The 17,500-nt window shown below is 33.5% G+C and overlaps 1 protein-coding gene across 1 annotated transcript in view; it reads left to right on the top strand.

Annotated features, from left to right (window-relative positions):
- The window catches only part of LOC132103895 (rap guanine nucleotide exchange factor 5-like), a 52,635-nt gene that overhangs the window by 23,712 nt on the left and 11,423 nt on the right, over positions 1-17,500 (top strand). The window contains exons 9-14 of the mRNA XM_059508956.1: positions 1,486-1,614; positions 9,732-9,862; positions 10,335-10,435; positions 13,644-13,722; positions 13,903-14,047; positions 16,762-16,853. Coding sequence (XP_059364939.1) covers positions 1,486-1,614; positions 9,732-9,862; positions 10,335-10,435; positions 13,644-13,722; positions 13,903-14,047; positions 16,762-16,853 — 677 coding nt within the window. The remainder of the gene's footprint in view (positions 1-1,485; positions 1,615-9,731; positions 9,863-10,334; positions 10,436-13,643; positions 13,723-13,902; positions 14,048-16,761; positions 16,854-17,500) is intronic.

The raw sequence follows: 17,500 nt of genomic DNA, 5'->3' as shown, positions 1-17,500 counted from the left end.
CTGGCACAGAAAAACTATTAAAAAATATTGTTACATATAGCATACGCTGTATATCATTGCCATTATACTGTATTAATTATTTCCAGTTTGCGTGTATATTGCACAGATTTTTTAAATATTAAAATGATTATGCATAATGTTATTTAAAAAATACAATTTAAACTAAAAATTACTATTAAGTAGTTTAATTAAATTTTTACAAAACAATTTAATAAAATTTTTATTAATGTTTTAAATGCGTTCACTTGTTTTAAATGTAGTTCACTTTGATGCAATATTGCAGTGAGTTCCAGTTAAACTCTCGAGTTTGCATTTTCAAAGAAAATACACTGATACGAAACCATGTGACGTTAGCGTTTAGGGTTGGGTTTATTTTAACGGTTAAAAGTGATGTTTTCCATAATAAGCAAGCGCTGCTATGGCATTATCACTGGTTCAATCTTAAACATGGTCTCTGAAGCAGCTGCTGTCTCTAACAGTGTAGTACGATGTGTGTGTGTTTGGTCATGTGATCTTCATGATGAATATTTCAGCGTCAGTATTACCGCTGAAGGAGCACAGAGTTTATCATGACATATTCATGAGCTCCGGCTTGTGTTTCTCCATCTCTGTTCTCCTGAATGGCTGTAGGCTGTGTTTTCTCAGCGCTGTGTGTCTGTGCCAGTCTGGGATGGTTTTAACTCACAGGAAACCTGCCGTGGTTTCGGCCAGTCCAAACACAGCGCTGAGTAAATAAACAGGGACAGCAGGACTCTGATGATAAGTTTATCTCTGTGTGTGTGTGTGTATAATATTCTTTATTATAGTATTTATTCAGATTTTAAATTAGCTTTTATTTTTATATTAAAAATTTTCATTTTATTTTAATTCGTAATTTTGTAATGTGATTTTGTCATTTTTATATATATTTTTTTTTTCATTTTAATTTTTGTTAATTGTAGTATTTCCTTTTTTTATAAAAAATATTTTATATAATAAAAAAACGTATTTATTTCAACAACATCCTGGCAATCATGAACAGCACAGCCCCCCCCCCCAAAATCTTTTTTTTAATTTAATTTTTAATTAATTTTTATTAATTTATTTTAAATAGTTTTAGTTATTGACAATAATACTGGTGGTTTTTTTTATTGTTTTTTTTTACAACATGTTACTTTGAATAATAAATAAATGATGTGACGTAAATACAAGCAAAATAAATGTAACTACGAAATATGATTAAAAGTCCTAAGAGCAGTCAAACTCTCTCTAAGGTGTGGATGCTGTCATTCATCTGTCCCCGCCTCCTTGTGGGCGGAGCCACACAGACACGCCCCTCCCTCTCTGTCCCTCAAACACACTCTCCCATGCGTTAAGAGTTTCTTCCAGTGGAAACTCTCACAGATGAGTGAGCGAGAGGATGTCTCTCACACAGTGAATCGAGTGCTCGTGATGTCGTGGGATTGTGGACTGAAGTATCTGTTTTCTCTTCCTCCGGTTCTGCAGCAGGCGGGCGTCTGTGCTCTCCGGGCTCCGGAGGACTTCTCCCGGCTGGATATGGTCCAGCGTCTGGCCAAAGACGGCTATCGCTTCCTCCAGAACCAGAACTACCGGCTCCCGGACCGCTCCGCTCAGGTAGGACAGCCCTCGCTCGCACCTGAGCCTGTTGGCATGGCAACAGCAGGTCAGGGGTCACGTTAGGAGGTCAGGTGAGGTGTATTTGAGATGTATTTAAAACACTTCTCAAGTCCTGTTTACTAATGGTGATGCACTCTTAAAAATAAAGAAGCAGAAAGAGTTTTATAAGTTGATGTCACAGGCAAATTATTTTAAAGTTATTTTAAATAGTCTCTAATAACTGATTTGTGTATCTTCATGCAAATTTGCTTTGCAAAATATTTGTAGTAATAATAAATCTATGCTATAGTTGTATTATTAGTAGTAGTAGTATTTTCCCCATTGTATTCATGCAAATGTATTTTGTTAAATAATTATTTGCAGTAATAATAATACGGTATAGCTATAGTTATATTATTATTATTATTTACACCATTATATTCATGCAAACTGATTTTGCACAATAATTATTTGCAGTAAGAATAATATGCTATAGTTATTATTGTTGTTGTTTTTATTATTATTATTTTTTAAACCACTGTATTCATGCAATTTTATTTTGTATATATATTTGCAATACATTTTCAATAATAATAATAATAATATCTTTCAAATGTATTCTTATTTACACCACTGCATTCATGCAAATTTGTTTTGCTAAATAAATAATTGCAATATATTTTCAATATTTATAATGTGTAAAAATAATAAAAGTGTACAGGCATAATAATAATACTAATAAAAAAACTATATTATTATTATTTACAATAATGCATTCATGCAAATTAATTTTGCTAAAATAAATCGCAAATATTTTCTTGTTTTTTTTTTTTGGACTGTCTAACTTAAAATGCTATTAGTTTTTCACTACTTAAGTCTAGTAATTATGCAAATTATACATGAAATAATTGATTTACTTTATCTGTGAGCATACAGTTGTGTTATCAGTATCTAGGAACCTCTGAAGAACCTGAAACAGCAAAAGCTTTATATCTCCAACAAACTGTAAAGCACCTCGAGCACTCAGAACTGATAAGAAGGAGCCATGTTATGTTGAGGAGTGTGTCGTGTGTGAGATGATGATCACAGATCTGAGAGTCTTCTGTTAATCACAGTGTAACCTGAGCCTCGTTCATGCATCAGCGTGGCTGGACTTGTCATCTCTCTATGTGTCTCTCAGAGAGTCCTTGTTTCCTCCGATTAATCATTTCTCATGACTAAAACCTCTCTTAATCTGTGTGACTGAGCCTCAGGACACAACAGTTTTCTGCTCTTTTTACAAATGCATCAGGCTTCAGCCGTCATCTTTCAGATCTGGCTCTGATTCGTCTGTGTGTAAAGTGAGTTTGGACCGCCTTGGGTTTAGAAAACACTTGATTTTTATCTAAACATTTAATATTCTAACTATAAATGACAACTAAGAATGTTCTTAACATAAAGGCTTTGTTGTGACCAGCTGCAGCTCCTTTGGTAAACGCCCACTTTTCACGATCCAATCAACTCCTTATTGGTAAAATCAAGCCCCGCCCCTTTAAATTCAGGTTCCGCCTCTTTTTAGTCTCATTTTCTGTTTTCTCTCAGACATGCATCACTTTAAGGAATGCAATATTAAAATTTCAGTGTTTTTTATATACTATTATAGTATGTATTAATATTTTAATTAACGTTATTTTTATTTTTCAGTTTTCTATTTAGTAAATTTGTCATGCATGTTTGTAATTTTTATTAGTTTTTTCTGCATTTCTGTTTATTTTTAACATTTTTGTATAGATATCAGTGTTAATTTGCTATTTATATACTATTATAGTATTAATTCACATTTTGAATTAGCTGTTATTTTTATATTTTCAGTTTTCATTTTAATTTCCGTGTAAGTTTTGTTATGTGCTTTTGTTATTTTCATTATTTTCTTTTTAACTTACATTTTTTTGTATAAATATCAGTGTTAATTTAGCATTGTTTATATAATATTATAGTACTATTCATTCATATTTTGAATAACCTTTCATTTGAATATTATTTACAATTTTGTTAATTTTGTTATGTGCTTTAAATATTTTTATAATTATTATTAATTTTCTATTTAGATTTAATTTTGTATAACTGTATAAATATCAATGTTAATCTAGTATTGTTTATATATTATTAAAGTATTCATATTTTGAAATAGCTTTTCTATTTTAGTTTTCATTGTAATTTTAATTTAAGTTTTAGTCATTTTTATATTTCATCTTAATCTTATTTTATTCCAGTCAGTTCCCAAGGCAACATTTTTGCTTAATATCAAACCTACAAAACCAAATCTTATTTAATTTCTGTTTTTTAATAGTTTTTGCTTTAGTTCAAGTTAAGAAAAGCATATATATTATATATATATAAATAATAAACTGACTGTTGATACCATTTTACATCTGCTGTGAGTGGCACTTCCAGTCTTCCAATTGTCTGTAGCAAAAATGCCATTTATTTTGATTGACAAGTCAGGTCAAGCGTAAAACTTTCATCCTGAAAGAAAGAATACCAACATCTTCCTGTAGCGTAATGTTCTCCAGGGCTTCTGAAAGAGATAAAGTTCTCCAGATCCCTCAGGAACCGTGGCTCTTATTGGACTGACATAATGCAGCTCATGTTAGATTTGGACAGAAGTGTTGCATTGTTTCTTTTCATGAATGTGTGGTTTTAGGCCCGGAGACGCAGAGACTGAAGAAGAGCTTCGTTCATTCATCTTTTCCTTAAAAAGATCTCCAGGCAGCCCTTGTACTCAAATCATTATATAAAGGGATTTCCTTCAGGAGAGCAGGGCTGGAGCCGTGGCTTTAGGTGGAGTTTGTTTGGTGTGTTTCGCTCTGGTTGCATTGTTTAGAGTGAAGATTTTGTCCTTTGGCTTTTACAGGATCATGGGAGTTTTCTGTGCAACTTTCTGGCATGATTAAGGAAACAGCAGCACACACACACACACACACACACACACACACACAAACACACTATCGCTCTCTGTGCAGAAACGCAGGAAGGGAACAGTGAGTGCTTCCTCTCGCCTTTCCTGTCCTCTCTTTGCTCAGCGCTGGACGTCAGCAAGGTCTCTGGCCTGGTTCTCCACCCAGCGTGAGAACGAATATTAACCCCTGACCCGCAGGACAGGTGGAGACTTAAACACACACCTCTGTCCCGCTGATGCTCCACAACTGCAGCTCACACACTGTCATTAGTCTGTAGTGTAACACAGCTGCTCAAGCTAGTGACGCTTTCTTGAGAACTAAAATATGCTTATGGAGTATTAAACCAGGCATTTAACCATGCAATTAAAAGTGCAATTTAATGTTTTGAAAGAGTCTCTTCTGCTCACCATGGCTTCATTTATTTGATCAGAAATATAGTAAAAATTGCAAAATATTATTGCAATTTAAAACAGCTGTTTTCTATGTGAATATCTGTTAAAATATAATTTATTTCTGTGATGTATTTCCAGCATCATTCCTCCAGTCTTCAGAGTCACATGATCTTCAGAAATCATGAAAATATGATGATTTACTGCTCAAGAAACATTCCCGATTATTATAAATGTTGTGCTGCCCAATATGTTTGTGGAAACGGTGATGCGTTTTATTTTTCAGGATTCTTTGATTGAACAGAGAGTTCAAAAGATCAGTGTTTATTTGAAATAGAAATCTTAGAAATGTCATTAGAAACAGAAATCTTAGAAACATTAGAAATGTCTTCACTGTCACTTTTGATCAATTTAATGCGTCTTTGCTTAAAAAAAAATAATTTCTTAAAATATATTTTGCATGGTAGTATAGTTAGTGCTTTAAACAAAAAATAATAATAATTAACCACTAAAACCTGAAAATGATTGTATAATATAATTTATGAAATAGATAAAAACATAAATAAATATATTATTAAATATATTGTGTCTATTATTAAAAATATATATGAGATTTGCTAAAGATTGCATTTAACTTTTTTATGAAATTATACATTTTTTTTTTTTTTTACAAGATTTTTAAATACTTTTTTTCTACTGAGACCAGGTAATATAATTTTAAATGTTTTATTTTTTATTTATTTATTTATTTATTTATTTATTTTTTGGGTTGTTATAAAGGAACATTTTTGGTTTGGTAAAGCAAGATTTAAAGATTTTGGTTTTGAATCTCAGGGAATGCATGAACTGATAAAATGCCAACCCTGAATGCTTTTAATAAAAGCATCTGCCAGATGCATAACTGTACTGTAAATGTAAGACTGAGAGGAAGAAGAGATCAGGTGATGAGGTAACATCCCGGAGAACCAGGGATGGGGTTTTCCTACAGGAACCGGACGGTGGGAAGCTCTGGTTTCATGCGTCTGTAGTAATCTGATGTGGTTATGATATAATCGGGTTGGTTCTGGGTGAGCGCTGAACCCTCATTATCTCTGAAATACTTCACTCTGATGGTCAGCCTGTGGTTACAAAATGACGCCAAACATTATAATTGACTTTCCTGTTGCATCTCCTGACCAGATTCAGCATCACAGGCTTTTTTAATGTTATTATTTTATTATTGTGTTCCTGCAGATCCTATGAGACTCATTTAATAATTCATAATGTACCGCTTCTGTTACGTAATGCTCTCACTGGAAAAAATGCATCTTTCGTGCATTGACGTTTAAATGCGTGCACACATAAGAGCAGTACTCAGCATGTTGATTTTGGAAAGGCTCTAGAGAAACAACATGGTCAAAGCAGATCAACTATTTGTTATCGTTTGCATCGCCAACTTTTTTTTCCCAGCAGCATTCGGCCTGGTGTTTGTTAATGAAGGTGTTTTTCCATGGAGTAGCGTAACTGCAGTAAAATCTTTATTAGTGTTGCTTTTTATAAACACATTTGCAGGATGGAGCAGCGCAGACGCGATCTGATATCCACGTTTGCTTTGGAGCTTTCGGGAATGTTTGGGAAACATTCCGTGTTTGTTTTCGGCTTTGAATAATTTGCGGTCAGACTGCGAGTATTTTTGGAATCTTCATCTTTTTTTGGAATTCCGGTTAAGTTACAGAGAATTCCGAGGGGGTCGTGATGTTCAGTAGGAGGTCAGAGGTCATGTTTGTGTCTGTCTGAGCACAGATAATTCATCTGTTTCCAGTCCCCACGGTCTGATGCTTGACAGGTGCCTCCTGCGGCGTCCCAGCATCCTTTGCTCCACAGGAGGGCGGCTGAGTGACCAATCATCACTCACAGCAGACTCTCGACTGAAGATCGTTCAACGATGAAGGAGAGTTTTAGTTGCTAATGGATGCTGTATATTGTTCCAGAACATTTTGTCCAGGGTTTTGAACCAAGCCGAGGATGTTTGCGTCGATTGCATGAAATGCTTGCTTTTTCATTTTTGTTAGTATTTCTTGAGGAGGAAAAGAAGTTGGTTGGAACATATTTGAAGGACTTGTTCTGTTTAAATAGCTAAGTGTTTAGTTTACAACACAGATGCCAAATCAGCACAAGTGAAGTGAAGCTCATGAAACCGGTCAGGAAGAGGAGACTAAATGTGACCCTGGAGTCTTAAGTTCTCTGATTTCTCTGAATTGAGATTTATACATCAACTGAAAGCTGAATAAATAATATTTCCATTGATGTATGGTTTGTTAGGATAGAACAATATTTGGCTGAGATACAACTATTTGAAAATCTGGAATCTGAGGATGCAAAAAAATCTAAATATTGAGAAAATCATCTTTAAATTTGTCCAGATGAATTCTTAGCAATGCATATTACTCATCAAAAATGAAGGTTTGATGTATTTATGGATGGAAATTTACTAAATGATCTTTACATAATATCTTAATGATTTTTGGCATAAAAGAAAAATCTATAATTTTGACCCATACAATGTATTTATGGCTATTGCTACAAATATACCCCGAGACTTAAGACTGCTTTTGTGCTCCAGGGACACAATTGTTTTTTTTTTTATAAAATCACCATCAATTAAGTTTAGATCAAGAAACATAATGACATAAAAGTCATATAAATACTTAAAAGTACACACACACACGTATATACACAGTATACTGTATAATTTTATCATGTTGGAGGAAAAACAGTGTCATGAAAATAGTGATGAAATATGACCCAGACATTTCTTTGAGATCCACAGATTATGTAAAAGAAAACAAATTAAGAAATGAGCACTTATTCAAGGAGAAATTAAATTAATCAATAAATTAATATTATTCTTTATTAATAAAGTGCCATTAAAGACATTTATAATGTTACAAAAGATTTATTTTTCAAATAAATGATGTTCTTTTGAACTTTCTATTCGTCAAAGATCATGGTTTCTGTGATAAAATGAAGCAGCACAACTGTTTTCAACACTGATAATATTAAGAAATGTTTCTTGAGCAGCAGCTCAGCAGATTAGAATGATTTCTAATTGATGCTGAAAAGTCAACTTTGATCACCGGAATAAATTACATTTTAACAGATATTCACATAAAGAACAGTTATTCTAAACGGTAAAAACATTTCAAAATATTACATATTTTACTGATTTTTAATATATATATATAAAAAACTGCAGTGTTTGTGAGCAGAAGAGACTCTTTCAAAAACATAAATCTTTTTAATGAGTTCAAAGCTAACAGACATGTACTAAAAGCCTCAAAACTCCAATTTAAATTCCACGAGGTCGTTATTTTAAGGGCATATTTTGTGTCATCACGTATTCTCATTTCTTTCGAAACGGTGTTAAACTTGAACCCTTGCAGAAGTGACTGGAGGCAGTTCAGTTCAGATGATCTACTTTGCAGTCGAGCATGTCATCACCCGTCTGACTCCGCCCCCCTGCTCCCAGACAGACAGACGCTCATGTGGGGGCGGAGCTTATGGCCTCACTCACCTGTAAAGGTGTTCAGTCAGAGATTGAGTCACTTCAGCGGATGCTTTCTTGGCATCTGTCACAGATGTGCCATCACCGTTTTGTTCCTTTACTGCAGTGTGTGTGTGTGCTATTCCTAATCCTTTTCCTGCCTTTCATCTTCCTCAAACACTGCTGTCCAGACTCGTCTGAAAGTGCACAAACACACTGAAACACGTCAGATGTGCCGCTGAAAGGTTGTTTAGAGCATCAGCGGACACTGGTCGAGTCGTTTATAAATGCATAGATCGTTTAGCAAGAATTGATTTCTGAATGTTAGTTTGTTGTTTATGATGGTCTATAACAGCAGCCGTATTGAAGAAGCATTTCTGTGCATTTAGTGGAGTTTGACTATTGGACAGTGTATTATATTTCTGTGCGAAGGATTGTGATTCTGACCGTTTCTCCCTAACGACGTGTCGCTTAATTGAAACTGAAAGTGAGAGTTTGAGTGTGATAGAAATGCAAGCAGGAACTTGTCAGTTTTGGAGACATTTGATGGCACCTTGTCTCTTTGAATAGGAGAGTTTGTGTTGCTTGTGACTGAATGCTTTTGCTTTTCAATTAAAGAATGAACACATTAGTATTTTATCATCCTTATCCAAAGATATGAATGAAAACATTGACATGAATACAGTTTAAAAAAAAAAAAAGATGAATATAGTCATAATTTGCTCATTTAATGTCATTCAAAACCTGTTTAACTTTCTTTCATGAAACATAAAATGAGAATGTATGAAGAATATCTGACCTTGTCTTTTCAATGCAGTTTTTTATTAATGTTTTCCATATTAATGAGAGATGTAGTGATGAAAAATTCATGATGGATTCATTCTTTTGAGTCAATATTGAATTAATTCATCCAGTTAACAGCCAGGCTAAGTGATAATAGAAAGTTCATTTTTAAGTGAAATATTCATTGAAATGGCAAAAAGTGTCATAAAAGCACCATTAAAGTAGTTCTTATGACTTGTGCGACAAACCGGATGAAATTTAAGTAGCTGTTAAAACTGAAAACCTTTGCTCTAGTTTTTTCGTGGCATGTATTATGGGTAATTCATGAATGATTCATTCTTTACAGTTGACTCGGTTGATTCAGTTCGGTCTGAATGATGACAGAATGCTTGTTTTTGAGTGAACTATTTCTTTAACGTCTATTTAAGTCGGATAACCAGTGTGTTTTGGTGTGTAACTGATTCGTGTTGGTTGTGATTGGGTTGTGTGTCGTTCTCCCAGGCGCAGGGTGAAGGTGCTGTGCGTGTCTGTCTGAAAGAGAGAGGTCAGGATGTACTGGTCCTCCAGAGAGTCCCTTCAGATCCTGCGTCTCCTCAAACAGCTGGAGTCAAAGACGAGGACGGAGACAAGAGGTGAGGCCACGCCCCCTTTATTTACATATCCTTAAGCACCATCCCTCCTCCAATCAGTCTCTCTCTCTTGAACACATTCCTGATGTTTGCTTCCTCATTACAGCTTGAGGTGGATCCGCTGACAGCTTGCGTGTGCATGTTTCTTAAGATGTGTTTGTGTGCGATCTGTGCGTTTTGCTGCACACAGAGTGTTTTCAGGTAGGTTCAAGTCTGTCCAGGAGTCGATGGACCGGCAGACTTTTCTGAAACTCAGACCCGTCACACTTGCGCAGGCGGAGGAGGATGAAGACTGGGAGTACAGCAACACGTTTGACATCCCTCACTTCCGTTACATTGATGAGGATGAGGATGAGGATGAGGATGGTTATGTTGTAAACAGACGGTGCTGGAGCGACTCTTGTTGGACGTGTTCCTCCTCCTCCTCCTCGGACGAGTACCCATCCGAATCTTCCTCTTCTGCTGTGTCCCGCAGGTACAGGGTGGTGTCCGGGACGCCTCAGAAGATCCTGGAGCACCTGCTGAGCGACCTGCGTCTGGACGAGCTGCAGGGGGCGACGGAGAGCAAAGAGGCGGGTGAGTGACTCCAGCCTCAACACTGCATGCAAATCTGACTTCATTTGTGTAATCTGACATTCGACTGTGATACTAATGTATCAATGTATTTTAATTCATCAGAACTTCATTCTTTTGATTTAGATTAGATTAGAGCAAGATTTACTATACTAGATAACTTATTCTTCAACTTATACTTAAATTATATTACATATGAAATTAATTTTTATTTATTATAATTTTTTTAAAATAATTTTTATAATGAAGAATAATAATAATTTTAATATCTCAGGTAAGAACTGTTTTATTACTATTTTACGTTAACATAAGATAATAAATGTACATACAAATAATTATAATCATTACAGTTGCAATACAGTAAATGTATATTTAATGCATATTTCTATCTTTTTAATGTTTAATCTATCTGTCTGCATAATATAGATTTTAATTTATATTATTTATATTTTAATAATTAACTAATTTATACACAAACACACACACAAAAAAAGTAAAAATATTATATTAATGCATATATTATTATTTTATATATAAATAGTAGTGTATCATATAATATGTATTATATAAACTTAGTACACAATATTATATATATATATATACATAAAGTTTATAATAAATATTTTAATAGATATTTTAATAATTAGCTAATTATATTATATACTTAGTATACAATATAATAATATATAATGTAATATCAAATATTAAGTATAAATAATACATACTATATAAAATACTAAATTATATTAAGTAAAAAATAATAGTTTTAAATATTTCATTGAAATAATAATTATCCATTGTGTTAATATATTATGTATACATAAAATGTATAATATATTACAATATGTTTAGATTACATTTGAAATATAAATTAAATATATACATTAAATATAATGTCATAATTTTTTTTATTATGATAGCACCGTAGTTGATAATTATCAAGTTAATATAATTATAAAATAATATATACTATAAAATAATACTTGTTTTGTTTAAGAGACACGTTTAGTTTTTTTTCCCCAAATGATCATTCCTTATAATGTCATATATATAATGTTTTTCCTCATTAAGCTATTAGATCTCTATGAATAAATATCGGTGGCAATAATCACACCTTTTGGACCATTATGGCTTTCTCTTACCAGCCTAAAATAATCACCTAAATAGCTTATGATTTCTAGTTGAATACAGTAGCATCAGAACTCATTTAGAAACGTAACTCAGATGATTTGCGGTGATCTTTGTGGCCAGTGTTCAGGTGAACTCTTATCAGTAATTCAGCGCGTGGCGTGTCAGAACGCCTCTGTCCATAAACACATCAGGAATGCTTTGTTTCTCAACGCCGACGGGTTTCTTTTGCTTTCTGGTGTGACTTTCTGAGGATGTTTCTGAAGTTGTGCATGCAAAACCTTTCAAAAGACCTTTTATGCATGCAAAAGCATAATTATTCAATGAGTGTGTATGCACAACGTGTGCATTCTGATAGCAAGTGTGTGTTTAGTTTCTGATGCTCGGATGAGGTTATTTAGTCAATGCAATGCAATATCTAATCCAAAATGCAATGCAAATTCACAGCAGTTTCTCTATAAGTCTAGTTGTCGCTATAAATCCTCTGCAGTGCAGTATAGTCTCGTTTTTGAAGTTCACATGCATTTAACTAAAGGTTTTTAGTGTTTGCATTGAATTAAAGACCCCAAATAAAGAGAAAATGCTGAGCGGCAATGTGAGGTTTCACCAAACCAGAGAAAAGCAGCAAGATAATGGGTTTTTCTGTGTGCATGCGTGTTTGTGCATGTGTATATTTAATGTATGAGTGTAATTCAATGACCCTTGTGTTTTGTATAACACACCCATAGGCCATAAATTATCCCGGCAGTGCAGTGCATCCTGGGTAATTACCGGTGTGTTGGCAGCGGTGTTTAGCTTTAAAATGAGCTTCAAGCCAATAAAAGGAGAGAAAGACCTAATGCAGTTTGTTAAAACCCAATAGTGTGACTTTTAACTCAAGCGCATTAATTTTTGAGGTGGTTTCTCATCAGACACTCGCTGATATTAGATTATTGCCTTTAAACGTTGAATGCTTAAGCAGCATGATGATGATGTACAGTAAAATGTCAAGCGGGGAAGAATAACTCTGTTCAGACATGCGTCGCTGTTCAGTGATAATTGTTCAGAGACTCGCTCAGGGGTGTTTTCAGAAAAAAGACAGAGGTGTAAATGAAATCATCAGGAGTTTGAATGAGAGTGAGATCGAGTGGCTTGGAGAGCGTGTGATGGGCTCAGTCTGACGCAGAAACTTGATCAAAGTCAAAACTTTCGAGGTATTTAAAGAAAAAGAGATGATCTAAATGAAATGCATTTTAATTGTTTTGGTAACCACATACATTTGATTACAAGACAGACTGCATATCTTTACACAATATATACTGTATGTAAAAAAATATGTACTATGTAAGTGTAAAAAAAACATTTTTTTGTATTTTTATAATTTTCATTCAAAGCTATTATTTTTTGGTAAATTAATCTATCCATATTTTATACAATATTAACAAAATTTTAAATCTATTTGTTATATTTTAATTATTTACATATAATATTTAGGACTGTCAGTAAAACTGTGTTTTACACAATATTAACAAATAATTTATATTTATGTATTTAAATATTTTTTTAAAATATTTTTTTCTTTTGCAAGTGGGTTGAATTGATTTATTCAATATATTTAATATTTATGTACTATTTTCATTACATTTATATATATATATATTTATATAAGTATTTTACACAATATAAATGCATATATATTACATATTTAATATAACATTTATAATAAATATTTCATATTTGTAATTAAAAAAATCTATTGAAGACTCTCTTGGTGCTTTGGAGTGAAAATGTTTTAATAGTGACATTTAGGAGCTGATTTGCATATTCATATTCATTAGTTTGGAGTCTGACCGGAGGTTTTGGTCTTTGTTGGAAGTTCAGATCCATCTAATATCCATTTGATCCTCCACCGGGTAAAATCAGAGAGGTTTGGTGAAGTCACTTTCCTCAACAGGAAATGCAGGATAAGTTTTGAGCCGAACAGTCCTTGGTGTCAGGATCTAGTTGTGATAGTGAGGCTCGTGTGATCACTCAGCACTAATGAGTCTTCTTCCAGGAGAGTGTGTTAATATCTGCTGATGGGAACATCCTTCATCTGTTTCAGAAACACTTCTGGATGACTTCCTGCTGACGTATCTGGTGTTCATGTCCACCAGTGAGCTGTGTCAGGCGCTGCTGGGACAATATCCTTCAGATCGCACCAAACACAGCCATCCAGAGGCTTTCACACCACTGAAGATCATGTAGAGAGTGTGTTTGATTACTGAGCTGAAGCCGTGTGTGTGTGTGTGTGTGTGTTCCTCTGAAGCCGTGTATGTGTGTGTGTGTGTGTGTGTTGGTTTTGGTCTTTAACTGGATCTCACCTACTGTACGAAGCGCTGTCGGGGGAAGGAGGAGGGGAAGGAGGCTCTCTACAGGAAGAGGAAGGTACTGCACCTGGTGTCTCAGTGGAGCACGCTGTACAAGGACTTCCTGCGAGACGAGGAGAACGTCAAGCTCTTCATGAAGGTCAGAACACTCTGAGAACACAACATCAGATTTAATGCATAACCTACAGGCTTCAGGGGAATCTGTGTGTTACTGACGTGATTTGATAACAGTGGCAACATCTGTTTTTAACATCGGTCACCTGATCTGTGTTTTCAGAAGAGGATATGATGGAGAGAAACCTGTGCTATGATCATAAGCAAAGATGTGTAAAATAAGCACGTATTACAAGATGTGTTCAAATGAAAAAAAAAATATGTTTGCATTCCGCATTTACTTAATATTTTAAAAAAAATTGCAAGTCTGTTATTAAAAATTATATTTAATATTAAAATATTATTTTAATATTTTACAATATTTTTTCAAGACAGTCAGTGAAAGTTCTACCAGTATTTAACATTTTCATTTTTTTTATTTAGATGACTTTATTAATATATTATTGTAATATTTTAAAAACTATTTTTTTTTATAAACTGTCAGTGATATTTACTTGCACAATATTTACTTATATTTCTATTAATGTTTTTATAGATATATAATATTTTTTATATATTTTTTTATATTTTAATGTAAGACTGTCAGTGATATTTTACACTATATTTATTAAAAATAAAAAAAGATTAAATGTTTATATTTGTATATTTTTTTATATTTGAATCCAAAACTGTCAGTACAGTATTTAATCATATTGTAGATTTATTATTATTGTTTTATATTTAGATATTTATATTTATATAATATATAATAACTTTTATTCAAGTTAATGCATTTGTGCACTGATATCATCCAGCGTGCATTGAGGGAATGCACACTATTATAAAGTACATCCCCAGTGCATGCTGGGTAATAAGTCACCCCCTTTACTGCCCAGTGTGCTGGCAAGGTCCAAACACACATTTAGTCGGCATCCAAACGAGTTTTTCTTCAGAATTCTGCTTTTATATAGAGCACACAGGGCTCCAGACTAGTGTTTGAGTTGGTGGTGATTACAATTGTTTTGCATTAATAAACGCAGTTACTAATAATCTTACGTTAATTTATTCATAATGCACATTTGACAGTAAAGAGCTTGAGCTGAGATGCATATAAAATGTACTTTTATTAACAACAGTAACATGTGCTAAATGTAGTTTATGTGTGATTCAGTCACAAATTGAAGGAGATTTTGTGTTTTGGTAGTGGTGCGTTGTTATTGTTAGTTATAACTAAACTAAAATATTTTTGTTAATTTTTAAATAAAATAATTCAATTTATTTAATTAAAAAATGTTTAAGGTAAAATAAAGAATTAAATTAAATTAAATTAAATTAAATTAAATTAAATTAAATTAAATTAAATTAAATTAAATTAAATTAAATTAAATTAAATTAAAAACCTAGATTTAAAAACTTAAAAATAAGAAATATTGCCTTGGTGACTGACTAAATAAGTTTATTAAGTTGAAGTACTAAAATGACTAAAACTAAACTGAAGTAAAATAAAATTACATATAGAATTATAATCAGATAATTTATTAGATTCAGTGAGTTCATTCAGTGAAGAATTAGTTGAAATAAAAAATACAATTCAGTTCAATTTAAAAATGTAGATAATGATTAGATGAAAAACTTAAAAACTAGAAATGTTGCCTTGTTAACTAATTGAAATAAATTCATTTATATTGAAGTACTAAAATTACTGAAATGAAATTGAAATAAAACAAAGCTACTGTACATGTATAAATATAAAAAACACTAATAAGCAAAAAACAATAAAATTACAATAGGTCACAACAAACAGACTTTGACTAAGGTTAACATGAAAACAAGCTGAAAATATAATAAAAGCTAAAGCTTTAGAATGATTTATTACAGAAAACACTTGTAAGAGTCTTTTATGCACATCGATCAAACTGTTTGATTGTTTAGGTGTCTCTAACACAATAAAGACACAGTGTTATGTTTTAACATCATGTAGCACTTCTCAGTCTTTTGTAGATTTTTCAAATGATAATTGTGGATATTTATCTAATGATATGAAAATTTTTAATGTTTTTTTTTTTAGTGTGCAATGTTGAAATATATATTAAATCTTTAAGGCAGTCAAGAGTTTTGTTTAAATAAGAATCTGTGACCCTGGAGCACAAAAGCAGTCTTAAGTCTCTGGGGTATATTTGTAGCAATAGCCAAAAATACATTGTATGGGTCAAAATTTTGATTTTTCTTTTATGCCAAAAATCATTAGGATATTAAGTAAAGATCATGTTCCATGAAGATATTTAGTCAATGTCCAACTGTAAATACATCAAAACTTATTTTTTGACTAGTAATATGCATTGCTAAGAACTTATTTTGAACAACTTTAAAGATGATTTTCTCAATATTTAGATTTTTTTGCTCCCTCAGATTCCAGATTTTCTAATAGTTGCATCTCCTCCAAATATAGTTCTCCAAACAAACCATACATCAATGGAAAGATGATTTATTCAGCGTTCAGATGATGCATAAATCCCAATTTAAAAAAATTGACACTTAAGACTTTTAAGGTTTTGTGCTCCAGGGTCACAAATGTGATAAAGTTGTAGCAAATCTTTGCATTTTATATTATTTTATTAATTGATACATTGCAATAGAAGGCAGTTCTGCCGTCAATGTCCGGCTTGTTGTTACACATTCATCCCAACGGGAGAAGTTATTGATTCTGATCATCCACTGCTCGATCAAGTACTAATGTAAATCTTTCTTCTTCTTGTGCAGACGCTGTATCGATACGTGCTCGAAGACATTTATGAGTTCCCCTCGCTGGAGAGAGACCTGAAGGAGTTTCAGAAACTTCTGCGACGGAGACAGTGAGACACACACACACACACACACACACACACACACACACACACACACACACACACACACACACACACACACACACAGACACACAGACACACACACAGACACACACACAGACACAGAAACACACACACACACACACACAAAGACACACAGACACACAGACACACACACACACACACACACACAGACACACACACAGACACACTCACACACACACACACACACACACACACACACACACACACACACACACACACACAGACACAGAAACACACACACACACACACACACACAAAGACACACAGACACACAGACACACACACACACACACACACACAGACACACAGACACACACACACACACACACAGACACACAGACACACAGACACACACACACACACACACACACACAGACACAGAAACACACACACACACACACACAAAGACACACAGACACACACACACACACACACACACAGACACACACACAGACACACTCACACACACACACACACACACACACACACACACACACACACACACACACACACATACACACATACACACATACACACTCACACACATACACACACACACACACACACACACAGACACACACAGACACAGACACACACACACAGACACACAC

This window comes from Carassius carassius, chromosome 25, assembly GCF_963082965.1.
Source record: "Carassius carassius chromosome 25, fCarCar2.1, whole genome shotgun sequence".
NCBI classification, from domain to species: Eukaryota; Metazoa; Chordata; class Actinopteri; order Cypriniformes; family Cyprinidae; genus Carassius; species Carassius carassius.
The sequence above is the reverse complement of the archived record's forward strand: the minus strand, read 5'-3'. Positions and strand labels throughout refer to the sequence as shown.